At 41.8% G+C, this 17,023-nt stretch overlaps 1 protein-coding gene across 1 annotated transcript; it reads left to right on the top strand.

Annotated features, from left to right (window-relative positions):
• The first annotated feature begins 2,225 nt into the window (after window positions 1-2,225).
• Window positions 2,226-9,638, top strand: LOC116629091 (zinc finger protein 77-like). The gene is made up of 2 exons (XM_032399394.1): window positions 2,226-3,341; window positions 3,755-9,638. Exons 1-2 carry the CDS (start codon window positions 3,142-3,144, stop codon window positions 5,826-5,828), a joined length of 2,274 nt encoding a protein of 757 aa, XP_032255285.1. The 5' UTR covers window positions 2,226-3,141; the 3' UTR covers window positions 5,829-9,638.
• The last annotated feature ends 7,385 nt before the right edge of the window (window positions 9,639-17,023 follow it).

Genomic DNA, 17,023 nt, shown 5'->3' with positions numbered 1-17,023 from the left:
ACAAAGCAAGGATGTCCACTCTCACCAGTTTTATTCAACATAGCGGTGGAAGTCATAGGCCTACTAGTCAGACAACATAAAGAAATGGGAAGCATGCGACTGTTTAAGAAAATTGTCAATATCTTCAGATAATATGAAAGTATATATAGAAAATCCTTAAGACTTCACCAAATACTGTTAAACTAACATGAATTTAGAAACATTGCAGGATACAAAATTAATATACCAAAATCTGTTGCATTTGTATAACTCATAACAAAATAGCAGAGAGAAATTAAGAAAACAATCCTATGTTTAATTCCTTCAAAAACTATAAGATATGGTAAATAAATGTAAGGAAGGTGAAAGATCTGTACTCTGAAATCTATATTTATTTATTTTTTTAAGATTTTATTTATTTATTTGACAGAGACACAGCAAGAGAGGGAACACAAGCAGGAGTGGGAGAGGGAGAAGCAGGCTTCCCACAGAGCAGGGAGCCTGATGGGGGGCTCAATCCCAGGACCCTGGGATCATGACCTGAGCCGAAGGCAGATGCTTAATGACTGAGCCACTCAGGTGCCCCGCCCCTTTTAATGATTTTATTTATTTACTTGACAGAGACACAGCAAGAGAGGGAACACAAGCAGGGGGAGTGGGAGAGGGAGAATATAAGACATTTAATGAAGAAAATTGAAGATGACACACTAACTGGAGAGGTAAACCCTTGTCATGGATTGCAAGGATTAGTATTTTTAAACATGCCCATACCATGAAAAGCACTCTGCGTGTTCAGTGATGTCCCTATCAACATACTAATAGTACTTCTAAAAGAATTTGAGGGAAAAATTTAAAAATTTGAATGGAAACAGAAAATATTCCAAATATACCAAAGCAATGTGGAAAAAGTGTACCAAAGCTGAAGATATAACAATCCCAGATTTCAAAGTATACCACAAAACTCTATTAATCAAAACAGTATGTTACTGGCACAAAAACAGACACATGGGTCAAGGGAACAGAATAGAGTCCAGAAATAAACCCATGCTTATATGGTGAAATTATCCACCAAAAAGAATCTGAGAATATACAATGGGGAAAGACTCTCTTCAATAGCTGGTGTTAAGAAAATGAGACAGCTGTCTGCAAAAGGATGAAACTGGACCACCTTCTTACACCTTACACAACAGTAAACTCTATATGGATTGAATACCTAAGTGTAAGACTTGAAACCATACACCTCTTAAGACAAAACAGAATCGTTAAATTCGTGGACGTCAGCCTTAGCAATACTTTCATGGAATTATCCCTTCAGACAAGGGAAACAAAAGGGAGAATTTAAAAATGGGCCAGAGGAACATAGTAGACATTTTCCCAAAGAAGATATACAGATGGCCACTAGGCACATGAAGAAGCTGCTCAATATCACTAATCATCAAGGAAGTGCAAATCAAAACCACAGTGAGATACCACCTCACACCAGCCGGATTTGCTGGTATCAAAAAGACAAGAAATAACAAGTATTGGTGAGGATTCGGAGAAAAGGAAACTCATCTTTGCTGGTGGGAAGGTAAATTGGTGCAGCCCCCATGGAAAACAGTATGGAGTTTCCATAAAACAGCACAGAAGTACCATATCATCTATAATTCCACTTCTGGGTATTTAACCATAGAAAAAACACTAATGTTCATTGTAGTGTTAGTTACAATACTCAACATACGGAAGGAACTCAAGTGTCCATCAACAAGATGAATGGATAATGAAGATGTGGAAAATGCATATAAGGGACTGTTACTCAGCTGTGTAAAAAGGATGTAGTCTTCCCATTTGTGAAAACGTGGATGGACCTAGAGGATATTCTTCCAAGTAAATAAGTCAGACAGAAAGATAAACACCGGGGCGCCTGGGTGGCTCAGTTGGTTAAGCGACTGCCTTCGGCTCAGGTCATGATCCTGGAGTCCCTGGATCGAGTCCCGCATCAGGCTCCCTGCTCGGCGAGGAGCCTGCTTCTCCCTCTAACCCTCCCCCCTCTCATGTACTCTCTCTCTCTCAAATAAATAAATAAATCTTTAAAAAAAAAAAAAAAGAAAGATAAACACCATACTTTACTTATATGTGGAATCTAAACAACAAAATGAATGAACAAACAACAGAAAATAGACACAGACTTAAAACTATAGAGAACAAATTGGTGTTTGTGAGATTGGAAGGGGATGGAGGGAGAGGTAAAATAGATGAAGGGGATTGAGTGGTACAAAGTCACACTTAGTAAATATGTGAATGAAAAGTACAGCAGATGGAATATGGTCAATAATATTGTATTAGTTTTCTATAGTGACAGATGATAATTATACTTACCGCGGTGAGCTTTTTGTAATGTATATAATTGTTGAATCACTGTGTTTTACACCTGACGCTAATATTGATGGTCAATATGCTTCCACTAAAAAAAGAAAAAAGAAGAAAGAAGGAAAAAAAAAAAAGTCCACACTATCCATCATCATTGAACTCGAAGAATAAAGTAAGAGCCCATCTTCCAGATTTCTTGTCACCCTCCAAATCCTTCCTCACGCTGGGCTGTTCTCCAGGGGCTGGGCAGCAGCCACACACACCATCCAACCTCCCAGTGGCAGTTGGGGCAGTCCAGGCAGGCTTCACCAAGGGCCTCTGTGCCTTCAGAACATCCCAGCAACCCTCAGTTGGGCCAGGTTCTGGAGAAGGGAACAGCATTTGGACATGTCCATTAGAAACGTGACTCAGTTTTGTTTGAGAAGGGTGATTTTGTCACTCACCTGGCTTTCAAGTCGGACCGTTCATTCATCCTCACCCACATTGCAAGCCTTTCTGTATTCCTCTTACAGAGGTAGGGTGCGGGTGTATCTTGCCCAGGTCCTTTCTACTTTCCTTTTCTGATAATACTTATCTCCACATTAGTCTCCATCAATTTTGAAGTATTTCTGAGTAAACGGGCTGCCCTTCATACACTTTTCCTCTTACTGCCAAAGTCCCAAATCACTAGGGTCCTCAGAATTTTTCTTTGGTCACTTGTCCATTCTTCCTGATGAGCTTCATTTACATTTTGTGATGAGTATATGAATAGAAATCGACATATGGTCTGTTTTCTTACCTTCAAACATCAGATCATTCCCAAGAAATTACATTATGCTACCAATTTTTGCAGATTGTCCCAGTCAGGATAAAAGGAGTGCATCGAGGACTCAGTGGAATATTTTGCAGAATGAGTTACCCAGTGAGGAGAAAATAGTCATATTTGCAAGAAATGATTCGTGTTCTGTTTTTGGAGAAAACTGGAAATTCCATAGCAGTGGAGATCAGACCCAAACCCAGGAGGGGCATTTGAGGTGAGTGACACTCCTGCAGGAGAAGGGGATCAGGGCAGATTGTGAGACTAAGTTGAAATCAAAGGATAGCTGAAAGCACACCTCAATAATTGTATAATCATGATTTTCACGTGAAGTTTTAATTAATGCATTGTAGATATTTATCATCTGAAAACTAATGGTGGAAGTTGGAAACAATGGTGAGAAAAACTGTATCTGAGAAAACTAGAGTGTTATGAAAATATTTGAGTCCTCAGCCAATGTATTAAGCTTGTTTCACTTTGTTACCATGGAGACAGTGCCAAAAATGTACCCATCCATTGAAAATGGCCATTATGTAGTCAAATAATCATTAATAAGCATCAGTAGATCATTAATAAAGAGTTTGGTTATAATCATTATTCCCTAACAGTGTGCCTTCCTATTTTGAACAGAAGTCATTTGGTGGAGCGTGTCTGTGAAAGCAGTGAAGGTAATCAATGTGGAGATACCGTAAACCAAATTACTAGTTTTACTGTGCATGAGGATTGTACTACTGGAGATAAATCCCGTGAATGCGTTAAGTGTAGAGAAGCCTTCACAGATGGATCTTTCCCTGAGAACCCAGGAAGATCTCATCCTGGACACAAACCTAGTCCCTGTGAGGAATGTGGGCCGGCCTGCAGCTGTGTCTTGAGCTGCAGCACTGACTTGGACGCAGACCTTGTAGAGAAACCCTATGAACGTCGTGAACATCAGGACTCTGGCACAGCATTTAAGAGATACTTGAAGAATCTCAGCAGTAAAAAATCTTTAGAGTGCAAGAAATGTGGAAAAGCTTTCACTTGCACCTCATCCTTTCAGGATCATGTGCAAGGTCACTGTGGACAGAATGTCCATGTGTGTGATGTGTGTGGGAAAGCTTTTATGTATAATTCTGATCTTACACGTCATGTGAGAACTCACACTGGGGAGAGACCATATAAATGTGTGGAGTGTGGGAAAGCCTTTAGGTCTACTTCAAGCCTGCAAAGACATGTGAGGACACACACTCGGGAAAAACCCTATAAATGTCAGCAATGTGGGAAAGCCTTCCCTGATCACTACTCGCTTGAAGTACACATGAGAAGACACAAAGAGGACAGACCCTTGGAATGTAAGGAGTGTGGCAGAGCCTTCAGGCATCACACAGCCCTTGGAGTACATATGAGGACACATACTGGGGACAGACCCTACAAATGTAAGGAGTGTGGGAAAACTTTCCGGAAGTGTGAACATTTTAAACGTCACATGACCACACACAGTACCGTGAAACCCTATGAATGTAACCGGTGTGGCAAAGCCTTCCGGGATCACACAGACCTGCGAATACATATGAGGACACACACTGGGGAAAGACCCTATGAATGTCAGCAATGTGGGAAGACCTTCAGATATCTTGGAAATCTGCGAGAACATGTGACAACACACACTGGGGAGAGACCGTATGAATGTCAGCAATGTGGGAAGACCTTCAGGTATAACTCATGCCTGCGAGAACACATGAGGAAACACACTGGGGAGAGACCCTATAAATGTCAGCACTGCGGAAAAGCCTTCATTCGTCACCACACCCTTGTAGTACATACTGTGAGAAGGCACACAGAGGGTGGACACTTGGAATGTAAGGAGTGTGGTGAAGCTTTCAGAAAGCATCGACCTTTCGAACGTCACATGGCCACGCACAATGTCCTGAAACCCTATGAATGTAAGGAGTGTGGCAGAGCGTTCAGGTATCACAGAGACCTACAGGTACATACGAGGACTCACACTGGGGAGAGACCCTTTAAATGTCAGCAGTGTGGGAAGGCCTTTAAGTCTCCTGCAAACCTTCGCGCACATACGAGGACACACGCTGGGGAGAGCCCCTGTGAGTGTCAGCAGTGTGGGAAAGTCTTCTCAACTCCTGGAAACCTGCGAGTACATGTGAGGACACACAGTGGGGAAAGACCCTGTAAATGTCAGCAGTGTGGGAAGGGCTTCACAACTCCTGGAAACCTGCGAGCACATATGAGGACACACAGTGGAGAACGACCCTGTAAATGTCAGCAGTGTGGGAAAGCCTTCAGCTCTCCTGGAAATCTACAAGCTCATGTGAGGACACACAGTGGGGAGAGACCCTGTAAATGTCAGCAGTGTGGGAAAGCGTTCGCCTGTGCTGCATCCTTACGAGTACATACGAGGACACACACTAGAAAGCGACCCTATGAATGTCACAGCTGTGGCAAAGCCTTCAGGAGTCCATCACACCTGGAAGCACACATGCGGACACACACTGGGGAGAGACCTTTTAAGTGTATGGAGTGTGGGAAAGCTTTCAGTCGGCCTCAGTGTTTTCAAGATCATTTGAAAACGCACAGCACAGTTAAACCCTATGAATGCAAGGAGTGTGGGAAGGCATACAAGTTTCCCTCATCCCTTCGAGTGCATATGAAGAAACACACTGGGGAGAGACATTCACTAGTCACCGCTCCCTTCAAGAACACGTGAGGATGCGCAGTGGACAGTATCCCTTTGAATCTAAGGACCCTGGTAAGATCTTCCAGTGTCCCATAGACCTGCAAGTACGTGTGATGACACGGGGCAGAACCCTAAGAATATCTGCGCTGTGAGAAAGCCTTCCGTTGTCCCTCTTCTCTTTGAGGACACATGTGAAAGCACAGTGATGTGAAACCCATGAACTTAAGAACCATGGAAAAGTCTTCAGGTATCTCATCAATCTGGGAGCACAGACACTGTGGGAAAGCATTTATTCTCCCTAAAATCATTTTTAAAATGAGAGCCAATACCTGGAGATGAACCTGAATGGACACAATTTTGGTAAATCTTCTGGTATCAACTTTATGTATTTTGTTCATGAAAATGTCAGTGGAGCAGAAATCGTTTCATTGTTATAAACATGGTTTTGTTTTTGCAAGTGCCTCTTCCTTAATAGAGATGCAAAATGTCTTACTCCTAGTTCATGTCGCTGATATGAACACTAATGGTATAAGTGTCCTTCTTTCTCCTCTATATCTGTACAACATACACTTTGTTATCTCAGACTTGAAGTAATCACATGGTTATGTAAAACATGTCTCTTTTCCATTACAGTGTCTCTTGGACTCAGGTTGATAAGAATGTGTCTATGGGAGGGGTGTGTGCATACAACTTTATATAACTTTAGAAAAAAACTTTCTTATGCTCACATTCCAAAATTTTCTTAATCTATGATCATCACATGAGACTTATTGTTGAAAGTTCTTTTCTGTTGTCTTTTGCAGATACTGGAATTTCCTGACTCTCTATCACCTGTACATTTCTGTCTTCATTATTGAAACACATGTTCTCACATAAATTTTCTCTTTTTATTGAATGAAAAGTTAAATTTCTGACGTTGGTTTATCTTTTCTGAGAGTCATTTTTGGTGTCTTTGGTCAATTTTGTTCTAAATGTGACTTGGAAGAACATGCCTTTTGACCATGACTCTGGATTGCTTATTTTTTTTCGTGATCAGTGATTGTGGTAGAAATATCAATGAGGTGCTTTCTTTGGCCCCAGGAGGTCAGGTCTGGTGTGCATAGTGCCATTAATATCAGCCAGAACTCCTGCCAAAATACAGCATGTGGTAAATTTTAGACATAGGAGCCTCTTCAGTTTTATCCATATTGGATCTAACAACATTCCATTATTTCCATAATATTCCATAGTCCTGAGGTACCCCAAAGGCGTACCAGTTGGACTAAATGTTTGTGGTTTTACCCTTGGCAAAAGTAGGGTGTGTAACTCATCCTATTGGGTTGGACATCAAATGGAAAAGTATTTGTCTCAGTACCTTCAAAAGAATTTGCAGGGTGCTTGGATGACTAGGTCAGTGGATTGTGCAACTCTTGGTCTTGGCGTTGTGGGTTTGAGCCCCACATTCTGTGTAGAGATCATGTAAAATAAATCATAAAATAACATCTTAAAACGGATTTGCAGTAGCACACCCAAGATAATATTTACCACTTTCATCCTTTTAAAAATACCCACTAGTAAACTATGAAAAAAACTTTCTTCCTTAGAAGAGTGACATGTAAAATGCCACAGGGACTCAAAACATGATGTGTCAGCATTAAGTCATGAGGGGTTTTGTCTGTATCCCAGTGTGCTCTGGTTCCAAGATCAGATGCCGTAAGTATTTATCTTGAGTTTAAGCCTAATGTAATTTTTTGAGACTTTATGTCCCTTTAAAGCCAAAAGTTTTAACAAGTAGATGATGCCTTCCATTGAAGGGAGGCAGAGAATGAAATTATCTCCATAGTATAACAAAGTAGAGATGCAGAAAACTCTGCCATCCAGAGCTGCCTTAGGGGTTTGTGAAAAGTACAAAAGACTTTCTGTGATTCCCTGCGATTGACTGTCCATGGGTATTACCCAAGTGAAAGCAAAAACTCGCTACACTTATCAACTGGAATACCAAATCCACTGCATAGATGAATTACCATGAAAAATCTCCTCTAGTGGTAATTGATGTCAGTAGGGTATGGGGTTAGGAACAAGAGTGTGGAGGGATGAAAATGTTACTTATTGCTGAGAGGTCCTAGACAGACGTCCATTGTCAGCCATTGGGTTTTCTCACGAGGGAAATGGTGTTACAGGGCATAGCGGAGGGGATCGTGAGACACTGAGGCTTTTAAACTTCTATCATGGGCTTGATCCCCTGAAGGGCTTCTTCATACAGTATTGTCTCATTCTGCCAAGAGGTTTTGAAAAATACAGTTTTATCTTGATGAGGTACACTGTGGATTCTGCCAATATCAGTTGAACATGTTGCCCATAAAGAACAAGGTAGCTGATCCAATAGGAACCAACGACCAGTGTTCCCAGGCTCTGCTATGGTGCCATCAGAGACCGAGGGTAGAAAAGGGGCCATGGGGTCGTGTACTTCCCCTGGTGGATTATTTTGATCACTGCTGCCAAATTCTAGAATTACTTGCCCGTTTGAGGGAATCAAATTCTGGCATGATACTTTTCTAAGAGATGTCAGGTGCACACATGAATAGAGGAGAAGTAACTAAGGAGAAGGTATCTCTCCAAGGGCCTAGACGAAAAGAATAGGCTGAGAGACAGGAACCTGTGGAGATTTTTAAGAGGCCCCCACTGTTGGAGCTGTTTTAGTCCTTGTGGGCAGGGGCTGCTTTCCATCAGGGAGTTGGCCACCAGGAGCGTAGTTCTGGTGTCAACAAGGACAGAGACTCATTCCCAATGTGGAGGTGGTTCCAGAAGTTGATTAAGAGGGAGCCCTGGGAAGAGCCCCTATAGTTCCTTAGAGCCCTGTCTTTGGGAATGTGGAGAATGTTGGAACATCCAGCCAGAGGGATGCAGGTGCCTGGAGTGCTTATGTGTGTAACAAGCTTTCTTTGATATCCTGGCTCTTTGCAATAATAGCAGAAAGTACAGGTTTTTAAAACTGCTCCATTCCATATGCTGTAACTGAAAATAGAGAATTTTCTTTAAAGACAATTTGGAGTCAGTTGTAATCATCATGAAAAGGCCCATCAGGTTTTTGTGTGCAAGTCTGCATTTTGTTCCACTCAACAGGCTTAAGCGAAGATAGTATAATTGTTCAGTAGTATTTCCAGGGAGTTTACTACATTCCTGCATAAATGTGCTGTTTCCCTAATACTTTTTAAGATGTTCCTATCAGGCCACATTCATCCAGTGTTTGGCCTGGCCCTCACCAACAAGCATGTGAGCTAATTGCTATAAATCTGAGAACCAGATTGATAAGTTTGAATAACTATTAAATTCTTAACCACACCTATAGGGATCCTCAGTCACGTTGGGAAATGCTGACTCTGGCTCACAGTTCAGTCTTGAATGCAGGGAATTGAATTCCTGCCATCCAGGGAATGCAGGAAATGGAGGTTTATTTGGATCCCCAAATGAGCCTGTCTTAACAGGTTCAGGAGAGGAAGGACTGGGGAGAGAATCAGAGGAAAAGGGACCTTCAGAGAAAGGATTAGAAGGAGGGGGGTACACAGGAGGCAGGGATGGGGCAGAGAGAAGAGAGGAAGAGGGCACTGGAGGCCTGGTCTGCACACCAGGTGGTTGCAATTCTCTGGAGACAAGATGGAGGAGGGACAAAGAGGATCAGAAGCCATTTTGATACCTTTCAAAGGTTTGCCTCTGTTAATTTAGAAGTAGTGTTTTGCAGAGAAGCAACATTACGTCCTGATAGTGTTTGGAAGCTTCAAAATACCCATTGAAGTAGGCATCCTATCTGGTTTTGACAACTGTAGAGCCATGGCTGTTCAATTCAGTTTTGATAAGAGTCAATTTGGGGACATCAAAAGTTCCCCATAAGGACCATTGATGTTCTAAATTCTTGTTTTTTTTTTTTATTTTTATTTTTTTAAAGATTTATTTATTTATTTGAGAGAGCGAGAATGAGAGAGAGTACGTGAGAGGGGGGAGGGTCAGAGGGAGGAGCAGACTCCTCGCCGAGCAGGGAGCCCGATGCGGGACTCGATCCCGGGACTCCAGGATCATGACCTGAGCCGAAGGCAGTTGTTTAACCAACTGAGCCACCCAGGCGCCCTAAATTCTTGTGTTTAGTCCATTTAGTTAGAAATGCATGCGAGGAGACCATAGTTTTTAAACACAACACCAGAGGGCACCACAAAATGGGGACAAAGCATTTTGATGGCTGGGATCCCATTTCTAAGCTTTTTCTTTAGAACAAAAAGAGAAATTCTTAAAAACCACTCTTTCAACAGGAACAGGCTGGTTTTCAAAAGGAGTTGGTCCGAAGGCCAGCACAGTTCCAGGTAGGAATAATGTGAAATGGGGTCTGGAGGCTAATGGTCAAGAAAGAACTTGGAATCATCTTTAGAGCAAAGAGCGTAGTTTTATCAAAGCACAGGGACAGGACCCAGGGGCAGAACAAGCTGCACTGGGGTTGTGAGGGTGGCTGGTTATATATTTTCAAGTTGAGAGGCAATTAGGGATAGCCTAAGTCTCTAAGGAATTTGGTATCAAAGTTTTAAGGACCTTGAGGGACTAGCTGTTATTAGAAAAAGTCATTTATTACTGTCTAGTAAAACCTTAGTTCTGAGACCCTTCAGGTGTATACCAGTGAGCCATAGGCTTGGAGGATGATTGTTAATATATATCTTGGGGGGTAGAGTTAAAGGAAGTTTCCTAAGGGATTTTTATATGTTAAAGGAGACTGACAGGATCATGGAAGTAGGGCTAATATTAAGCTAAGGTTGCCTTTTGCCCTTAGTAAAGTATTAACATCAGGGCAGTGAGTTCCTAGAGGAATGTCACTGCCTGTCTTAAGGACTTGCCAATGGTTTGTAGGTTGTAAGAAAATTTAATTTTTCTTTTGCGTTCATTCTCCACATCATTTCCCCTGAGCAGTTGTGACCCTTAAATCTTAGAGTTGCTGAGGGTGGAAGGTCTTATCTTCTGTAACTTCATCCTGCTCAGTGGGGGTGTAGAGATGTCCCTACCTATGGGTCTAGTTTGGTCAGTTGGGGACTTACATATATAGGAGTTACAAAAGGCAGAGGCTGCTGAATCCAAGGGAGACCACATGTATGGAACTCCCCTAGTGGAAAGGATCATCTGTTGGCTTGACCTAATGGCAGTGAAGGAGTCTCGGCACCAGGTGGAGAGACATGGCAGAAAAGAGCAAAGCATAATTATTGTAACAAAGAAGAAAGGAGAAGGAAAAGGAAGAAAGAAGAAAGAAGCCCAAATAAGAGTGATTTCATAGTTGACAAATAATCTTACAGTCCAGGAGTCCAATCATCACTAAAGGAAAGAGAGGGGTTGTTAAAGCGCCTGTTTGAGTACTCAGGTCAGGTAGAAACCCAGAAATATTTTTGTGATAATCTGGAACATATACACAGCCTTCTGTTTTTATCATAGCACAAATTCTACCTTGTGCAGCGGTTAACACATCTCCTGCATTCTGTTTTGTAAAACTGCTTTACACATTGTGTTACTTCATTATTTAATAGAGAAATGCTATTTTGAGTGTTAGTTAGGGCTTTGATTGTATGCTTATTAAATGACATCCTTCAGTCCTAAAGAGGGAATAAAGATAGATGCTAGGTGGTTATACCAATGAAGGACAAAGAATGTGTCCACCATTGTTTTAAATGTGGAAGGTTGGCTGGGTTGGTAATGGTTTTAATAATGGGTCCGTGCATCCAGGCAGAACCCAGAGTACAGTGGGCTATCCAGCCTGGGGGGAGCCATGGCCACGGGTTAGGGCCACACAGCCACTGGGCCTGTTAGAAGCCAGCCATCTAATTCTGGGCCTCCTTGTCCAGTCAGTGGCAAACCCATCGTGGCCTAGAGAACACTGATTTGTGAGCATACTTCTGATGACAGCCTTTGTAACTGCTGTGTGCTGTTTGTTCATGTGTTACAACTATGTTTTCTTTTTTCCCTAGCATAGAATTGCCTTTTGGCTTAACTGTCCCACTGTGGGGGTAAGCCATAACTACTTATCCCAGATTTGATGTATCCCATCCAGTGTATACCTGGATTTGGTTCAGGTGGCTATGTGCTTGGCTAAAGCCTCCACTTGCAATTTTACATCACTAGAGACAGTTCCTGGGACAAACACGGCTGAGGGTCAAAACCATCAAGAAGCCCTCTTTGCTTGAGGTCCAGCCTTGACGATATCCTAATTATGAGGAATCACTGGGAAGTGGGAGAAGACTTGTCCCAGACATAGGGCATCCCCGAGTGCATCATCCAATCCTCGTAAGTACAGTGAGGCCACCCATCATAGCTAACCACATGGAGTGCAGTGCACGCTGGCTTGAGGAGTGATTTTGCCATCCCAACCACACAGAATTGGCCAAGGTGTTCCTTGAGTTACACAGTTGTTGGGGGATCCATTCCATCTTCCAGCTGTTTAAACAATCATATGTCCCTCGGGTACTGTTTTTATCCTCACAGAATAACAAGCAAGAAGATTGTCTATTCATGAGCTGTTGTGGATATTTTTCTTAAATTCACCTCAAGTTGTCTAGCTTAGGCAAACAACAAACATTCAGAGATAATCAGAACTAGAATTTAACAACGGTAAAGGTGTGTTATTGAAACACAATTTTTCTTTACTCTCTAAAATCAGCATTATTTTCAGGATGATTATTAGCCAAATCAAGACTAATTCATTTGCAGGGCGCCTGGGTGGCTCAGTCGTTAAACGTCTGCCTTCGGCTCAGGTCATGATCCCAGGGTCCTGGGATCGAGCCCCACATTGGACTCCCTGCTCGGCGGGGAGCCTGCTTCTCCCTCTCCCACTCCCCCTGCTTGTGTTCCTGCTCCCGCTCTCTCTCTGTCAAATAAATAAATAAAATCTTAAAAAAAAAAAAAAAAGACTAATTCATTCGCAATACAAGTCCAATTTTAACAAATTTGGCCCGATTATTTACATAAGCTCAGTAAGAATGGTGATTGGCCATATAGATCTTTTAAAATCTGCTTTGCTGGAACTTTTTATATGGAATCTAGATTGAACTTTTAGTATTCTCCCTAGGCCAGAAGCCAAGTACTTGCCATCAGACATGCCTGTAATACCTTTAGATTTGTGTGAATTCCTTTTCTCAAGGTCCCCACAATATCCTGAGGTTCCTGCACCTGCCAGGAGGAGACATTCTTCACTTACCTGGGGAGACTCCTGGGAATTCTGTAAGCAGGGTATCAGGCCAACATTCCCAAGGGGCTTTCTGGCTCCATATTTTATAAAGTCAACCTCAATTTCTTAAAGCTGTCTGGTCATAGCTGGGTCTATACATGTCTCTCTCAGATACGACATTCCAGTCAAAGCCTTGGTAAAATAACCAATGTTTTCAATGGTGTCCTGTTACAAGTTGAACAGATTCTTATTGAACTTATTCAAATGATTATAATTGCCCTGGAAGAAAGAATACTTACTGAGATCTTTTGAATTTCAGAGGGTTCAGGTAGAGAGAAAAATTAAATGCTTCAATTCATTCAGAAATGATTACTTTATCACATTTCTGTAAGTGATAGATACCTTAAGAGAAAGTTTCCTTAATCTGGAAGAGCAAATATTAGATTAGCAGTAATGTTTGAAGTAAGAGTCACAAAACTATAACCATTTTCTTCAGTTCATTTAGTTCCATGTTATTAATTCTCCTTCAGTTTGAACGCAGCTTTTGAATTTTGAATTTTGAAATGGGAATTCTTACCCATTTCAGTTTTAGGATCTGAAAGATATCCAATACCTGTCTTTGTCAAAAGCCCTTTTTATGAATCTCTTTGAAGATGAAACAGACTTTGCAAGAGCATGGGAACAATTATAAATGAAAAAACTCCGAAATAGACATTATTAATGAGAGTTCGTTATGATGCAATTGACAAGGAAATTCAGTTATTTCTGTGACACATAACATTTCAATAATCAGAATACCAGGTGATGACCTTATACCAGAACATAACATACCAAGTAACAATCCTAATTATTCAAAGAGACCTTGTTTACAATTTACATCTTGGAGAAGTTTGTTTACACCTTAGAAAGTTTTAAAGCACATGCCTAAATAGGATTAGTTTTCATCAAAGACCTGATGAAGACAAAACATGGAAACTGTTTTTTCTGGGCAGACAAAAGAGAAAATAATTTCATTTACATTTTCTTATCAAGAACAGACCAACAGTACAAGAAAAGTTTGTCTTTTTAACAGAGAGAAGACAGAATTTCAATCTTATAACATTGTCCATTCATTTAAATCTCAGTCTCTTCACCACACATAAAATTCCTTCTCAAAGATTTCCTTTCACAAACTTTCTAGAACTTCCCTTTGCATTCAGATTTTGTCCAAAGCCATTTCTTTCTAAACAACCAGTCTCATTTTAGGGCAAAATTATTTTCTTTTTCCTTCAAAAAAAATATGAACTCTATTCCTTATATCTTCCTTACGTATCTCCTACTTTCCTACATACACAGTCGCTTCCCTAATTTCCATCAGTCTTAATTACATTTAGCAGAATTTTAACTGTTAGAAACCTTAGTCTCCAAGGGAAATGAAGTAGTAATCAATTGTGAACTGTTACACTAGAGTTCTTTAGATGGCAAATTTATGAATCATTTAAGCACAAAGCATGTTTTCCAACAGACCCAAATACCCTCCGTTTCTCTGCAATAAGAAGCCGGAAGCACAAACCTGTCTACAGTAATCAATGCTTTAGGATTTTATCTCATATGGAAAAGACTTAGATGGCCAATAAATTCAATCCAACTTATCATCCAAGCAAAACTTGAAAGTTTCAGGTTATCAAGGACTTCAAAAGCTATTTTAACAATTGCTGATGAAACTGAGTCAAAGTGAACCATCATTTTAAGTCATCTTGTTTTGTTTTGTTTTTAAGATGTATTTATTTATTTGAGAGAGAGAACGCACAGGGAGGGGCAGAAGGAGAGGGAGAAAAGCGGACCCCCCGCTGGGCAAGGAGCCTGATGCTGGGACATCCTGGGACCCTGAGATCATAACCTGAGTCAAAATCAAGAGCCAGTCGCTCAAACAATAGAGCCACCCAGGTACCCATAAGTCATCTCTTGGCTAACAAACTGCAACAGAAATCATGAGCTTATTTGACCTTCAGTAAATCTTGGTAGAATGAAAGTTTCATATTTAATGTTGGTAACTCTAAAGACATGTCTATCTTAATTAAACCAACATAGTTAATTTAGTTGCAATACCGAATTATGTTCCACCTGGGTCCACTTAAAAATCACTTTGTTCCCCATTGTCAATCTTTTGACAATTTTAGCTGGGGCACCTGTGGGGAAATCTGAAGTGGGCGGTGTTAAGTCCAAGGGGATGCTCTTCACTTCTTTTTTTTTTTTTTATAAAGATTTTTTTTTATTTATTTATTTGACAGAGAGAGACACAGCGAGAGAGGGAACACAAGCAGGGGGAGTGGGAGAGGGAGAAGCAGGCCTCCCGCAGAGCAGGGAGCCCGATGCGGGTCTCGATCCCAGGACCCCGGGATCATGACCTGAGCCAAAGGCAGACGCTTAACGACTGAGCCACCCAGGCGCCCCGATGCTCTTCACTTCTTGATAGCAAGGATGGAAGTAGGAGCCAATGGTGCTGGAGGCACTGAGCATGGTATGGGAACCAGTTATGCGGTCCATACACAAGCTGGTATATAAATGGGGGTGGGGGGGCAGAAGAGGTGAAGTGCTGCCAGAGGGCAGAGAATGAGATTGCCGGTTCTAAACATCATCAGCTCAGACAGATGACCAGACACAATGTTTTTCCACCAATGTGGAAATGTGCAGTCCATGTTGGACTGGAGAAGACAGGGAGCTTCCTTGAAACGAAGGGAGTTTTGGTAGCTGGTTGGGAATATTCCTCAAAGTCACCGTCCTGAGGTAGACTAACCACAGGTGGCTCAAATTGTGGCCATTAACCTGGGAAATGAATGAGGGAGAAGCCCCCATGTCTATTAGGAAGAGGAACAGTGAGAGTGTCAGCATGCCCCTCCTTAGGGATGGTGTTTCCTTCAGCCACCTGGATTTATCAGGAGGAAGCTTATTTAGGTAATTATTATCCAATATGTCAGGAGGGAGTTTATTAACCTGGTTAATAATCAAACACATTCCACAAGAGGCCCTTAGGTCAGGGTCCTGTTTTAGTGCTAGAGGGCCTGGACATTGCATACCTCCATCTGATTGCCCTGTTTCCTGCAGAAGAGATCCAACTGATAGATCATACTGAGGCCATGCAGTGTAACAGGAGATCAGTCTTTTCCTAAATTTTGCAATCTGAATTGTTTCCAGGGAGAGATCTTGGGAACTGAAAAAGATGATCCCATTTTCATAGAAAAGTACAGAGGTCCATTACCAAAACTACCCACCCCCCCAACTCTCGGGTGAGGTGCCACACAGGATATGTGAGAAATTCCTGGTGTCAAAGTGACCAGAAGCCTCCCTCAAATGAAATTGCTATGATCAGCGCCCTGGTATAAAGGCCCTGTAGGAAGGATGCTAGTGTCCCTCCACTTCCCCATCGCATTGTAGCCGGTGAATGGACTGTGATACTGTGCTGTGCCATGAGAACCCACCATTTGTAACCCATGGAAAACACTACAAAAGTTTTACAAGGGGAAATTACCTAGTTGTAATTGAAGTAGTAGGGGACATTGCCAGAAAACAAAAGACACAAATCCATCATGGACTAAGCAGCCTTCCAACACGGGTAGTCTTTTACAGCCAACTTTCCTAGGAAACTTCCCTGGTTGGGTTTTAATTCAATCAGTTATTGGTTTTGGTCAGCTCTGGGCAAAGAGCTCATAGACAGAAGCAGCTAGAGCAGGGATGTGAAGGGGATCACATTAGACCAATGATGAAACCTTACATGGGAGTCTTAAGATTGGCAACTCTCCTGGTTACTTAGGTGGCTGTCCCGTGCCCAAGACAGACAACTTTGCATAAGGACAGGAATAAAGACAGGGCATCAAGTTTCTGGATCTTATTACTATTCCAGCCATGGTACTAACTTCCAGCCAAGAGGTAGGCTTCCTCCTCCCCGAACAGTAGCCATGGGCTAGAGGATTGCAGCCTGACCAATCGACATGAATGTTTTCCCAAAGGACCATACTTCTTGAAAATTTGATGACGTGGACATAAAAGAAGAGTAGAGAAATTACCAAGTTTGCACTGAGGC

This window comes from Phoca vitulina, unplaced genomic scaffold, assembly GCF_004348235.1.
Source record: "Phoca vitulina isolate PV1807 unplaced genomic scaffold, GSC_HSeal_1.0 scaffold270, whole genome shotgun sequence".
Classification (NCBI taxonomy): Eukaryota; Metazoa; Chordata; class Mammalia; order Carnivora; family Phocidae; genus Phoca; species Phoca vitulina.
The sequence above is the reverse complement of the archived record's forward strand: the minus strand, read 5'-3'. Positions and strand labels throughout refer to the sequence as shown.